General features: G+C 48.2%; 1 protein-coding gene across 7 annotated transcripts in view; it reads left to right on the forward strand.

The window, feature by feature from the left end:
- The window catches only part of PDZD2 (PDZ domain containing 2), a 468,182-nt gene that overhangs the window by 436,180 nt on the left and 16,560 nt on the right, over positions 1 to 15,442 (forward strand). For all 7 annotated transcript variants that reach the window (XM_054488616.1, XM_054488615.1, XM_063664695.1 and 4 more), the window contains 2 exons: positions 8,122 to 12,181; positions 13,949 to 14,066. In XM_054488616.1, the coding sequence (XP_054344591.1) occupies positions 8,122 to 12,181; positions 13,949 to 14,066 (4,178 nt within the window). The remainder of the gene's footprint in view (positions 1 to 8,121; positions 12,182 to 13,948; positions 14,067 to 15,442) is intronic.

Genomic DNA, 15,442 nt, shown 5'->3' on the forward strand with positions numbered 1-15,442 from the left:
GCGCGGTGGCTCATCATGCCTGTTGTAATCCCAGCACTTTGGGATGCCAAGGTGGGCGGATCACTTGAGGTCAGGAGTTCAAGACCAGCCTGGCCAACATAGTGAAACCTCGCCTCTACTAAACATAAAAAAAATCGGGTGTGGTGGCGCATGCCTGTAATCCTAGCTACTCAGGAGGCTGAGACAAGAGAATTGCTTGAACCCAGGAGGCAGAGGTTGCAGTGAGCTGAGATTGTGCCATTGCACTCCAGCCTGGGGGACAGAGTGAGACTCTGTCTCAAAAAAAAAAAAAAAAAAAAAAAAATTGGATTCTAAACTTGCCCTCTGTGGGTAGGGGACACTCTTCTCAGTGGCTGGTGATGACTGTGATCCCACTTGTTGAGCTCTGTGGGAGTCCCGGCAGTCCTCTGCAGCTGTCGGCTGGTTGTTACTGTCTCAGCGTCTGCCTTCTGATTGGTTAGCAAACTACGGTGGTAGACAGAAAAAAGATAGCCTTACTTTTTAGGGCTGTCCTACAAAATAAAGATGTGGGCCGGGCGTGGTGGCTCACACCTGTAATCCCAGCACTTTGGGAGGCTGAGGCAGGTGGATCCCCCGAGGTCAGGAGTTCAAGACCAGCCTGGCCAACATGGTGAAACCCAGTCTCTACTAAAAATACAAAACAAAATTAGCTGGGCATGTTGGCGGGCGCCTGTAATCCCAGCTACTTGGGAGGCTGAGGCAGGAGAATCATTTAAACCCAGGAGGCGGAGGTTGCAGTGAGCCAAGATCAAGCCATTGCACTCCAGCCTGGGCAAAAAGAGCGAGACTCCGTCTCAAAAAAAAAAAAAGAAAAAAAAGTGAAACCCCAGAATATCTATCCCATACCCTGATGGCTACTCACAGAAAAAATACAAGCCCCTGATGTCTCTGTTCTGTGATCTGAGGCTCTTTGTTCCTTTGTTAGTGATGAGGCTGTTACTGTGGTTTCTGGTTTGTCTTTCGGGTTCACATTCACTTGCTGGACAAACACAGGCATTTTTTTGTTAGCAATTTGACTTTACTGCAAAGAGTGTTAAAAAGGGTTCTATTTGGCTGGGCGCAGTGGCTCACGCCTGTAATCTCAGCACTTTGGGAGGCCGAGGCGGACGGATCACAAGGTCAGGAGATCGAGACCATCCTGGCTAACACAGTGAAACCCCATCTCTACTAAAAATACAAAAAATTAGCCAGGCGTGGTGGTGGACACCTGTAGTCCCAACTACTCAGGAAGCTGAGGCAGGAGAATGGTGTGAACCCGGGAGGTGGAGCTTGCAGTGAGCTGAGATCACGCCACTGCACTCCAGCCTGGGCAACAGAGCGAGACTCCATCTCAAAAAAAGGGGGGGGGTTCTATTTGAGGGAGATGAAGTTACATTGAGGCAGCCTTCAATGTCACCTTTCAAAGTAAGGCTTCATTTGATGCCAGCATCTGCATACATTTTAAGAGTGCATGTTCTACATAATGGTCCTCTGGAAGTTTTCTTAGAATCCAGATTTGCTTTGGAATAGAAGAGGGACAGCAAAGGGTTGGTTTTTTTTCACTAAACCAACATTTCCTATTTGCAACCTCATGCAGAACATTCTTTCCTTTCTTGCCACTGAGGAATTTCTTATTCTAGGTAGGCCAGTTTTTGTCAATACTGAGGTTTTCATCAGTGATAGAAAATGTGGTACATATACACTATGGAATACTATGCAGTCATAAAAAGGAATGAGATCGTGTCCTTTGCAGGGACGAGAATGGAGCTGGAAGCCATTATCCTCAGCAAACTAACACAGAAACAGAAAACCAAACACCACATGTTCTTACTTATAAGTAGGAGCTGAACAATCAGAACACATGGACACAGGGAGGGAAACAACACACACTGGAGCCTGTTGCGGATGGGGTGGTGGGGGGAGGGAGAGCATCAGGATCAATAGCTAATGCATGCGGGGCTTAATACCTAGGTCACGGGTTGATAGGTGCAGCAAACCACCATGGCACACATTTCCCTGTGTAACAAACCTGCACATCCTGCACATGTATCCCAGAACTTTAAAAAAAAAAAAATACTGCAGGTTTGTACCTTAAGTAAGTGGGTTTCTGCATGTCAAGTTCTCTTGTGTTATAGTGTAGAGAGAATTTCATCTCCCAGCCCCGAGCTCCCTGGAGCTCTGTGCACCTCTGTAACTGTACTGACCCCAGCGGGTGAGATGTTTGGATGCTTTTCCGCCTCGCCCTCTCTGGATTTCCCACAGATAATGAGCCTTGAGAAAGGTGCAGCTGTGTGTCCCTTACACCCACGGAGCAGCCAGGAATGCCAGACCAGGAATTGATTATATTTAACAGGCAATGACATATGTGCTATATTTAATTAACATGTCGAAACATAATATATTACTTACCATTTAATTCTTTAAGGGTCCTCGTCAGGATTGATCGAGTTGCAATGACACACTGGCACCCTCAAGGGCTTTTGGGGTGTATCTGAAATACTCGATTACCTGATCTCTAAAAGATTTTAGAGCTTCTGTCTCCTTTTGTTTAGATATTTCTCTCTCCTTCCCAATGAAAAGGCTACCTGTGACCAGTTGGTCCTGCTGAGTACTTGAGTGCTGGTAGCAGTTCTTCTTCCAGTGTTATTACAAATAGCTGCTTTCCAGTATGTAAGAAGGATGTTCTTTAAAACATATCTTTGTTTTGTTTTGTTTTGTGGCGGAGTCTTGCTCTGTCGCCCAGGCTGGAGTGCAGTGGCGCGATCTCGGCTCACTGCACGCTCTGCCTCCCAGGTTCACGCCATTCTCCTGCCTCAGCCTCCCGAGTAGCTGGGACTACAGGCGTCCACCACCACGCCCAGCTAATTTTTTTGTATTTTTAGTAGAGATGGGGTTTCACTGTGTTAGGATGGTCTCAATCTCCTGACCTCGTGATCCGCCCACCTCAGCCTCCCAAAGTGCTGGGATTACAGGCGTGAGCCACCGTGCCTGGCATATCTTTGTTTTTTTTTTTTTTTGAGACAGAGTCTCCCTCTGTCACCCAGGCTGGAGTGCAGTGGCGCGATCTTGGCTCACTGCAACTTCTGCCTCCAGGGTTCAAGCGATTCTCCTGCCTCAGCCTCCTGAGTAGCTTGGATTGCAGGCGCCCACCACCACGCTCGGCCAATTTTTGTGTTTTTAGTAGAGATGGGGATTCACTATGTTGGCCAGGCTGGTCTTGAACTCCTGACCTCAAGTGATCCGCCCACCTCAGCCTCCCAAAGTGCTGGGATTACAGGCATAAGCTGCTGCGCCTAGCCAAAACATATCTTTTTAAAAACTGAAATATCCAAAAATGCATAAGTGATCAAAGAAGGAATACCTTATCATTAAAAAAAAAATCCTCCTTAATATTCCAAAATGACCCGTACACCGCACGGTGGTTAAGCACACAGGTGCATACGCAGGCTGCCAGGGCTCAGATCTGAGCCCCAACATTTGACCAGGGAAGGGACCTTGGATTAGTCACTGTTGGCCTAAGTTACACACCTCATGGGGTTGTTGAGGAAGAATCAATGACATTTTCATGTGTAGCATTTGGAACACAATCTAGTACCTAATATGTTGAATAAGTTATATTATGTGTGTGTATGTGATTTTCCTAAGAGAAACATATATGTGTGTATGTATCTGCCTAGTATGTAATACACATTCAATAAGATACGTCTGTGTATATATATGTGTGTATGTATACCTACACACATGATTTTCCTAAGAAAGTTTTAGAAACTTTAGAAACACAGGAACAAATGGCCGACCAAGATGTGTTGATTGTGAGGTCTGATTTTAGAGCCATTTAGCTTTCTGGCAGCCATTGACTCTGTCTGTTAAAGGGTGGCTCTTGGAAACCAGAACGAGAGGAGGTGGTAGCTGTTGGAAAAGCTGTCAAAGCTGTTGTGAGAAACTGAAGCAGTGTGGGGAATCCAGGCCCCTTGTTTGTCACTAAATGTTTAACTCTGTTATGAACGGGATACATGTTTATTCTAGAAACTTAAGAAATTACAATTGAGAGGGAAGTTTTGAAAGATAGCATAAAAATCACCTAAGCCCAAGAGAAAAACCTCTGTTAATATTTTGGTCTGTATCATTTGAGTCTTGTGCATATATGGGTGTGAATAAATATGTAGTCCTGTGCTTTTTTTGTCTTTTTGCCAAAAAAAAAAACACCCCACTGTGGTAGTCACCAGTACCTAACAACCTTTTTATAAACCTCATACATCCACGCAAAATAATATTTGAGCAGCCTGCTGGCATCAGTAAGACTGCTCCTCAGCCTATGGGCCTGACCTAGCAGGCTGTCCCTTGCACTGACAACTCTGGTGTCAGCACACCCACAGCCTATCTAGGAAACCACACTGGTATCCTGCAGGCCCTTCTACACCCGACATCACTTGGAGAGGCTGCTGGGCCTTCCACCCCGTGGATGTGCTGTAACAAGTCATCCTTCCTCCCATGATTGGGCATTTCGAAGGTTTCCAGAGAAAAGTTTGTCTTGAAAGGTGACAACCAAAGGCCGCCTCAGTGTAACCTCATCTCCCTCAAATGAAGACCTTTTAAGTCACAGACTTTGCAATAAGGTCAAATTGCTAACATGAATTGCCTGTTTAGGTTTATTCAGTGAGCGAATATGAAATTTATTTATTTTTGAGACGGATTCTTGCTCTGTGGCTCAGGCTGGATGGAGTACAGTGGCTTGATCTCGGCTCACTGCAACCTCCGCCTCCCAGGTTCAGGCAGTTCTCCTGCCTCAGCCTCCCGAGCAGCTGGGATTACAGAAGTGCGCCACCACACCCAGCTAATTTTTGTATTTTTAGTAGAGATGGGATTTCACCATGTTGGCCAGGCTGTTTTCGAACTCCTGACCTCAAGTGATCTGCCTGCCTCAGCGTCCCAAAGTGCTGGGATTACAGGCATGAGCCACCGCCAATGGCCTGAATATGAAATTTAAAAACAGACTTTAAATCCCTTCCTTTTGTGTCATTGCTACTCCCCCCCATCACCCGCACTACCGCCCATATTTGCTGTCACCAGAAGCAGGAACATTATGCTTAAGGGGAATTTCAAAAAGGGTTGAGCAGAGAAGGAGAAGAGCACATGGCTTTGAGTCTTGACAGGCCCCTGGCCTTCCACAGTGGGCCTGGAAAGCTAGTACGGTCTCCATGTGGATCTTGACAATCCAACCTTGTTATTGCCAAGCACTCTCCATGCAGAGGCCACATAGTCAGGGTTTAGGCAGTACCATGGGCTGTGGAGCCAGCTTCCTGGGGCGACCGCTGGCTCTGCCACCTGTGAACTCTGACCTCAGACACATCGCTTAACCATGCTGTTTCTCTGTCATTCTTCCAATGCAGATGGTCACAGGACATACCTCAGTGTTAGGAGGAAAATTAAATGTATGCAAAACTCAGCACAGTGTTAACTCCTTATTATTGGAAAACCTCTTAGCACAGTGCTGAGTCCTCATAATTAGTTCTTAATTATTCACATAGCAGGGTCAGGAGGTTAAAAAATGCAATTAAGATGATTTTATGTGAGAGCTGTGGAACGAACATAATATTTGGGGAAGAGTTGGTTTGACTTAATTCTCAAACCAAGAGCTTTCATGGAACTTCATTTTTCACTCCAACCTCAGACCCATAGTTCCTAAGAAAATAGCTTTGTTCTTTTTGATGCCAGATTTTTTTCCCTGTTGCAAGATGCTGTGTGTCTGAGGTGGAAGATTAGCCCAAGACTATGCAGGGCCTTATAAACAGGCACTTTCAGGAGTGAGTGGCTGTTGGAACCCACCTCCTAGATGACTTCCCACTGTCCACTGGCACACATCCCCTTGCCCTGCCACCTCCAAGATTTCAGGCTCTTTCTTGCTTCTCTGCTTTCATTCTGTTGCCTTTTTTTTTTTTTTGAGACGGAGTCTTGCTCTGTTGCCCAGGCTCGAAGGCAGTGGTGCAATCTCAGCTCACTGCCCTCTACCTCCTGGGTTCAAGCGATTCTCGTGCTTCAGCCTCCCAAGTAGCTGGGATTACAGGTGCACGCCACCATGCCTGGCTAAGTTTTGTATTTTTCGTAGAGATAGGGTTTCACCACGTTGGCCAAGCTGGTCTTGAACTCTTGACCTCAAGTGATCCACCTGCCTTGGCCTCCCAAAGTGCTGGGATTACAGGTGTGATCCACTGCGCCCAGCTGCCTTTTTTTTTTTTTTTTAATTTGACACATAATTGTACATACTTATGGAGCACAAAGTGGTACTTCAATACATGTATACATTGTGCAATGATTAAATCAGGGTAATTAGCATATCCATCACATCAAATGTATCATGTCTTTGTGGTAGGAACATCCCAAATTCTCTCTTCTAGCTATTTCAATAAATGCAATACCTTATTATTATTTTTTTGTTTTTTGAGACAGAGTCTTGCTCTGTTGCTCATGCTGGAATACAATGGCACGATCTTGGCTCACTGCAACTCCGTCTCCCAGGTTCAAGCGATTCTCCTGCCTGAGCCTCACAAGTAGCTGGGATTACAGGCATGTGCCACCACGCTCGGCTAATTTTTGTATTTTTAGTAGAGACGGGAATTTCACCATGTTGGCCAGGCTGGTCTCGAACTCTTGACCTCAGGTGATCCACCTGCCTCGGCCTCCCAAAGTGCTGGGATTACAGGTGTGAGCCACCATGCCCAGCCCTGTTTTTATTGTTGTTGTTGTTGTTTTGTTTTGTTTTTTAACTCAAACTGCCTTGGCTATTCAGAGTCCTTTGTGGTTCCATGCACATTTTACAACTGGTTTTTTTTTTTTTCTATTTCTGTAAAAAATGTCATTGGAATTTTGGTAGGAATTGTACCGAATCTATAGATGACTTTGGGTAGTATGGACATTTTAATGGTACTCTTCCATTGTCTTCCTCACCTTCCTCCTCCTCAGTCTCTGGCCAGACTCCCCTTGTCAGCCCCATTCATGTCCCCACCTCCTCTGTCAAGGCTTCCCGGGATAATCTGGCTTCTCACTCTCCCACTCCTCTGAATTCGTCAAGACAGCCAGAGCTCAGTGTAGACCTGTATCCCAGCTTTCGTATTCTGTATGTTTTCCCTAGTTAGCCTCAGCCCCTGCACTAAAAAGGAAGCCTCTTCAGCTCGGCACTTGGACTGTTTTACACTGAAGTACATCATTCACATCCCCCAGTGTGAGCCAAACCCACACACCACTGGCCAGATGCTGGGACTGAGAGGGCCACGAGGGCCCTGCTGCATCTATGCAGGAGTAGGGAACCAAATAGAACAAGAGCCTGACGCCTGCGGCTGTGCCATCAGAGAGTGACTGGCATAAAGAGACCCAAGTGTGCAATGATTAAATCAGGGTAATTAGTGTATCCATCACATCAAATGTATCATTTCTTTGTGGTAGGAACATCCGCCATCATAGAAATACCAAAAAAGAGAAAAATGGGCAGACGCAAATGTTTCTTCTGCCGGCTAATCTGAATTCTCTTAGAGCATCTAAAGCAGGGTGGTATTTGTTAGATGTGGGTACTCTATAATTTTAGAGAGAAAACCAGAAAGACAAGAAGGGCCTCCTTTAGGTCACAGAATGCCTTTTTTTTTTTTTTTTTTTTTTTTTTTTTTTTTTTTTTTTCTGAGACGGAGTGTCACTCTTTTTGCCCAGGCTGCAGTGCAATGGCATGTTCTCGGCTCACTGCAACCTCCGCCTCCCGGGTTCAAGCGATTCTCCTGCCTCAGCCTCCCAAGTAGCTGGGATTACAGGCACACACCACCATACCCAGCTAATTTTTTTGTTTTTTTTTTTTGTTTTTTTTTTGTTTTTTTAGTAGAGATGGGGTTTCACCATGTTAGCCAGGCTGGTCTCAAACTCCTGACCTCAGGTGATCCACCTGCCTCAGCCTCCCAAAGTGCTGGGATTACAGGCATGCACCACCACACCCGGCTTTCTGAAAAAGAAAAAAATATTTGAGATTGTTTATAATTTTCCAGTTTTTAATAATTGAGGGGCTGCTTTCTCATATTTTCCCTTTTATCTCCCCTACAACCTCTCCTGTGTATGTACCTTCTGTTTACATTCTCCACATAGAACTGGACAGCTCCTCAGACCTCATCTCTTCCCCAGGGAAGAAGGGGGCCGCTCATCCTGACCCCAGCAAGACCTCTGTAGACACAGGGCAAGTCAGTCGGCCGGAGAATCCCAGCCAGCCTGCATCACCCAGGGTCGCCAAGTGCAAGGCCAGGTCTCCAGTCAGGCTCCCCCATGAGGGCAGTCACTCCCCGGGGGAGAAAGCAGCGGCTCCCCCTGACTACAGCAAGACTCGATCAGCATCGGAAACCAGCACACCCCACAATATCAGGAGGGCGGCTGCCCTCAGGGGAGCAGGACCTGGGGCAGAGGGAATGACACCAGCTGGTGCTGTCCTGCCAGGAGACCCCCTCACATCCCAAGAGCAGAGACAGGGAGCTCCAGGTAACCACAGTAAGGCTCTGGAAATGACAGGAATCCATGCACCTGAAAGCTCCCAGGAGCCTTCCCTGCTGGAGGGAGCAGATTCTGTGTCCTCAAGGGCACCGCAGGCCAGCCTCTCCATGCTGCCATCCGCTGACACCACCAAAGAAGCATGTGGCCGTGTCTTGGGGCACTGCTGCCCGGGGGGCAGTAGAGAGAGCCCTGTGACAGACATTGACAGCTTCATCAAGGAGTTGGATGCTTCTCCAGCGAAGTCTCCGTCTTCCCAGACGGGTGACAGTGGCTGTCAGGAGGGCAGTGCTCAGGGCCGCCCACCAGCCGGGGCTGGAGGTGGGAGCTCCTGCCATGCCGAACCAGTCCCGGGGGGCCAGACCTCCTCCCCGAGGAGGGCCTGGGCTGCTGGTGCCCCCCCTCACCCACAGTGGGCCTCCCAGCCTTCGGTTTTAGATTCAATTAATCCCGACAAACATTTTACTGTGAACAAAAACTTTCTGAGCAACTACTCTAGAAATTTTAGCAGTTTTCATGAAGACAGCACCTCCCTATCAGGCCTGGGTGACAGCACAGAGCCGTCTCTGTCATCCATGTATGGCGATGCTGAGGATTCTTCTGACCCTGAGTCACTCACCGAAGCCCCACGAGCTTCCGCCAGGGACGGCTGGTCCCCTCCTCGTTCCCATGTGTCTTTGCACAAGGAAGATCCTTCGGAGTCAGAAGAGGAACAGATTGAGATTTGTTCCACACATGGCTGCCCCAATCCACCCTCGAGTCCTGCTCATCTTCCCACCCAGGGGGCCATCTGTCCTGCCTCAGCCAAAGTTCTGTCATTAAAATACAGCACTCCAAGAGAGTCGGTGGCCAGTCCCCGTGAGAAGGCCGCCTGCTTGCCAGGCTCATACACTTCAGGCCCAGACTCTTCCCAGTCATCATCACTCTTGGAGATGAGTTCTCAGGAGCATGAAACTCATGTGGACATAAGCACTTCACAGAATCACAGGCCCTCGTGTGCAGAAGAAACCACAGAAGTCACCAGCGCTAGCTCAGCCATGGAAAACAGTCAGCTGTCTAAAGTAGCCAGGCATTTTCACAGTCCGCCCATCATTCTCAGCTCCCCCAACATGGTAAATGGCTTGGAACATGACCTGCTAGATGATGAAACCCTGAATCAATACGGAACAAGCATTAATGCAGCTGCCAGTCTGTCCTCCTTCAGTGTGGATGTCCCTAAGAATGGAGAATCTGTTTTGGAAAACCTCCACATCTCTGAAAGTCAAGACCTGGATGACTTGCTACAGAAACCAAAAATGATCGCTAGGAGGCCCATCATGGCCTGGTTTAAAGAAATAAATAAACATAACCAAGGCACACATTTGAAGAGCAAAACCGAGAAGGAACAACCTCTGATGCCTGCCAGAAGTCCCGACTCCAAGATTCAGATGGTGAGTTCAAGCCAAAAAAAGGGCGTTGCTGTGCCTCATAGCCCTCCTCAGCTGAAAACAAACCTGGAAAATAAGGACCTGTCTAAGAAGAGTCCGGCAGAAATGCTTCTGACTAATGGTCAGAAGCCAAAGTGTGGTCCGAAGCTGAAGAGGCTCAGCCTCAAGGGCAAGGCCAAAGTCAACTCTGAGGCCCCTGCTGCAAATGCTGTGAAGGCTGGGGGGACGGACCACAGGAAACCCTTGATCTCACCCCAGACCTCCCACAAAACACTTTCTAAGGCGGTGTCCCAGCGGCTCCATGTAGCTGACCACGAGGACCCTGACAGAAACATCACAGCTGCCCCCAGGTCCCCCCACTGTGTGCTGGAAAGCAAGCCACCTCTTGCCACCTCTGGGCCACTGAAACCCTCAGTGTCTGACACGAGCATCAGGACATTCGTCTCGCCCCTGACCTCTCCCAAGCCTCTTCCTGAGCAAGGCGTGTGGAGCAGATTCCACGTGGCTGTCCTCTCTGAACCCGACAGAGGTTGCCCAGCCACCCCTAAATCTCCTAAGTCTAGAGCAGAGGGCAGGGCGCCCCGTGCTGACTCTGGGCCGGTGAGTCCCGCAGCATCTAGGAACGGCATGTCCGTGGTAGGGAACAGACAGAGCGAGCCGCGCCTGGCCAGTCACGTGGACTCCGCAGCAGACACAGCCCAACCCAGGCCGACTGGCGAAAAAGGAGGCAACATAATGGCCAGCGATCGCCTCGAAAGAACAAACCAGCTGAAAATCGTGGAGATTTCTGCTGAAACAGTGTCAGAGACCGTATGTGGTAACAAGCCAGCTGAAAGTGACAGACGGGGAGGGTGCTTGGCCCAGGGCAACTGTCAGGAGAAGAGTGAAATCAGGCTCTATCGCCAGGTCGCAGAATCATCCACAAGTCATCCATCCTCACTCCCGTCTCGTGCCTCCCAGACAGAGCAGGAAATGTCACGATCATTCAGCATGGCGAAACTGGCCTCCTCCTCCTCCTCCTCCTCCTCCTCTCAAACACCCATTAGAAAGGCCGATTCCTCCCAGGGAAAATCAAGCCTGATGTCAGACTCCCTAGGGGTGCCCAGAAACAGCATTCCAGGGGGCCCCTCAGGGGAGGACCATCTCTACTTCACCCCAAGGCCAGCGACCAGGACCTACTCCATGCCAGCCCAGTTCTCAAGCCATTTTGGGCGGGAGGGTCACCCCCCACACAGCCTGGGTCGCTCTCCTCGGGACAGCCAGGTCCCTGTGACAAGCAGTGTTGTCCCCGAGGCAAAGGCATCCAGAGGTGGTCTTCCCAGCCTGGCTAACGGACAGGGCATATATAGTGTAAAGCCGCTGCTGGAAACATCGAGGAATCTTCCAGCCACAGATGAAGGGGATATCATTTCAGTCCAGGAGACGAGCTGCTTAGTCACAGACAAAATCAAAGTCACCAGACGACACTACTGCTATGAGCAGAACTGGCCCCATGAATCTACCTCATTTTTCTCTGTGAAGCAGCGGATCAAGTCTTTTGAGAACCTGGCCAATGCTGACCGGCCTGTAGCCAAGTCCGGGGCTTCCCCATTTTTGTCGGTGAGCTCCAAGCCTCCCATTGGGAGGCGGTCTTCCGGCAGCATTGTTTCCGGGAGCCTGGGCCACCCAGGTGACGCAGCAGCAAGGTTGTTGAGACGCAGCTTGAGTTCCTGCAGCGAAAACCAAAGTGAAGCCGGCACCCTCCTCCCCCAGATGGCCAAGTCTCCCTCAAGCATGACACTGACCATCTCTCGGCAGAACCCACCAGAGACCAGTAGCAAGGGCTCTGATTCGGAACTAAAGAAATCACTTGGTCCTTTGGGAATTCCCACCCCAACGATGACCCCGGCTTCTCCTATTAAGAGGAACAAGTCCTCGGTACGCCACACGCAGCCCTCGCCCGTGTCCCGCTCCAAGCTGCAGGAGCTGAGAGCCTTGAGCATGCCTGACCTTGACAAGCTCTGCAGCGAGGATTACTCAGCAGAGCCAAGCGCCGTGCTCTTCAAAACTGAGCTGGAGATCACCCCCAGGAGGTCACCCGGCCCTCCTGCTGGAGGCGTTTCGTGTCCCGAGAAGGGCGGGAACAGGGCCTGTCCAGGAGGAAGTGGCCCTAAAACCAGTGCTGCTGAGACACCCAGTTCAGCCAGTGATATGGGTGAGGCTGCCCAGGATCTGCCTTTTAGAAGAAGCTGGTCAGTTAAGTAAGTATCTGCCCCCCACTTTTATTTCAGATAAACTTGTTTCATTTTGGAATAGTTTTAGATTTATAGAAAAGTTGCAAAGATAATGCAGAGTTCCCACTTACTTTTTTTTTTTTTTTTTTTTTTTTTTTTTTGTGGAGATGGAGTCTCGCTCCATCGCCCAGGTTGGAGTGCAGTGGTGTGGTCTCGGCTCACTGCAACCTCTGCCTCCCGGGTGCAAGCGATTCTCCTGCCTCAGCCTCCTGAGTAGCTGGGATTACAGGCATGCACCACCACGCCTGGCTAATTTTTGTATTTTTAATAGAGACAGGGTTTCACCATGTTGGTCAGGCTGGTCTCAAACTCCTAACCTCGTGATCCGTCTGCCTCGGCCTCCCAAAGTGCTGGGATTATAGGTGTGAGCCACTGCGCCCAGCTTCCACTTACTTCTTACCCACTCTTCTTAGTGTTCACATCTTTCATAACCACGGTCCATTCGTCAAAAGAAAGAAATTAATGTTGGAACAATACCATTAACTACAGACTTCATTCAGATTTTGCTGAATAAATTCTGCTAATATCGTTTTTCTGTTCCAGGATCCAGGATACCACATTACATTTTAGCCCCCTTGGTTTTTAATATCACTGCTGGAAAAATAAAAGTGCCTGCAGGGAAACATGTTTACCAAAGTGTTGCTCTGAGGAGAGGCTTCTAGAGGACATGGCACTTAAGCAAACGCAACATGAGAGGGGCGTGCAGGGGAAGAGAGAGCGCAGCCCCTCTAATACTGGGGGGAATTTAGACCTTTGGAGGTGGCTGGAGTTAAATGGAGAATTTCTAACATATTTTTAAAGTATTTCACTTGAGGCCAGACGTGGTGGCTCACGCCTGTAATCCCAGCACTTTAGGAGGCTGAGCCGGGCGGATCACTTAAGGTGAGGAGTTCGAGACCAGCCTGGCCAACATGGTGAAACCCCATCTCTACTAAAAATACAAAAATTAGCTGGGGATGGTGGCAGGCGCCTGTAATCCCAGCTACTTGCGAGGCTGAGGCAGGAGAATCACTTGAACCCGGGAGGCTGATGTTGCAGTGAGCTGAGATCGCGTCACTGCACTCAAGCCTGAGCAACAGAATAAGACTCAATTTCAAAAAAAAAAAAAAAAAAAAAAAAAGCCAGGCCCAGTGGCTCAGGCCTATAATCCCAGCACTTTGGGAGACCAAGGCAGGCAGATCACTTGAGGTCAGGAGTTCAAGACCAGCCTGGCCAGTATGGTGAAACCCTATCTCTACTAAAACTAAAAAATTAGCCAGGCCTGGTGGCGGGTGCCTGTAATCCCAGCTACTCGGGAGGCTGAGGCACGAGAATAGCTTGAACCCAGGAGGTAGAGGTTGCAGTGAGCTGAGATTGTGCCACTGCACTCCAGCCTGGGTGACAGAGCTAGACTCCATCTCAAAAACAATAAAAATAAAAATATTTCACTTGAACCTATGTATTGAATATTTTAAAATATGTCAGAAGTGTCCTGTTAAGCTCCAGCATTGGTCCCATAACTTCTTGAGGGGATCTCTGAATTCATAGCAGTTCCCTTTGCCATTGGCAGTGAATGACATTTCTGTTCAGCACTCAGGATTTATTCTTCCATTAGCTTGGAATGGAAGTTGTGACCAAAAGAGAGCAGAAAATACCTGCAGTATAGTAGAAAGGAGATCATTTTAAATGCATTCTTATAAAATGAAGAAATTGCTTTTTTCTTTAATGTTCTTCAAATATATTTATGTTATTTAGTTTGGATCAACTTCTAGTCTCAGCGGGGGACCAGCAAAGATTACAGTCTGTTTTATCGTCAGTGGGGTCGAAATCTACCATCCTTACTCTCATTCAGGAAGCGAAAGCACAATCAGAGGTGAGTGAAACACAGAAAGCTCAGGAACATGAATTGCGGCCACGTGAGTGCCCAGGTATGTGTCGCCCGCCCAGACAGCCGAGGAGAGCCCGCCCCGCGTCCTGGAGAGGGAGAGACTGCCTTGGATTGCGAGTTTCACAGCTCAGTCTGACTTTGGCCTCACGTGCTGCTAGCCAGCTTCAGAAGCTAGACCTTGTCTTGACTGTTCAGGTGCCAGATGGGTGTCACCGCTGTTTGCATCCCCCAAGTAGCAACTAGTTACCATCCTCCCAACTCCCATGTGTGGAGTTTGTTTGCAGAGAGTCCTCAAAGCAGAGCTAGTCATCTCGGAAATATTGCAGAATGACCTCAGGTACCTCTCGCCACCTAACTGTGGACATAAACTAGTCAAGGGAGCCACCTGCTGGTAAGAGAAGAGTTACATTGGTGTAGTCCCGTCCTTGCCCTGAAACACGGTAGACCCTTGAACAACACGAGAGTTGGGGCACTGACCTTCATGCAGTGGAAAATCCACATATAACTTTTAACTCCCCCAAAAACTTAACTACTAACAACCTACTGTTGACCGGAAACCTTACTGATAACATAAACAGTCAATTAACACAAGTTTTGTCGGTTATATGTATTATATACTGTCTTCTTACAACAACGTAAGTTAGAGATAATAGAACGTTATTAAGAAAATCCTAAGAGGCCAGGTGCAGTGGCTTACACCTGTAATCTCAGAACTTTGGGAGGCCAAGGCGGGCAGATCACTTGAGGTCAGGAGTTCAAGACCAGCCTGGCCAATATGGTGAAACCCTGTCTCTACTAAAAATACAAAAATTAGCTGGGCATGATGGTGGGTGCCTGTAGTCTCAGCTACTCAGGAGGCTGAGGCGAGAGGATTGCTTGAACTTGGGAGGCAGAGGTTGACATGAGCTAAGATTGCACCACTGCATTCCAGCCTGGGTAACAGAGCAAGACTTCATCTCAATTTAAAAAAAAAAAAAGTCATAAGAAAAAGTGTATTTACTATTCATTAAGTGGAAGTGACTCATCATAAAGGGCTTCATCCTTGTCATCTTCACACTGAGTAGGCTGAAAAGGAGGGAGGGGTTGGTCTTGCTGTCTCAAGGATAAAGAGGCAGAAGAAACCCCGAGTGTGAGCGGACCTGTACAGTTTGAGCCCGTGTTGTTCAAACATCACCTGTAGAAGAGCATCTGAACCCTGGAGTACAAGGAATTACAAATAAAATCTTTCAGTAAATCAGTTGTGACAATAAACATTGACAGAAGAAACCATAGATTCACATCTAGGATACTAATCTGAAGATCAGTTTCTTGGGGCTATACGTAGAGATTTGAACCCTAATGAATGAATATTTTCTATTTAG

The sequence above is a fragment of the Pongo pygmaeus genome, chromosome 4, assembly GCF_028885625.2.
Source record: "Pongo pygmaeus isolate AG05252 chromosome 4, NHGRI_mPonPyg2-v2.0_pri, whole genome shotgun sequence".
NCBI lineage: Eukaryota > Metazoa > Chordata > Mammalia > Primates > Hominidae > Pongo > Pongo pygmaeus.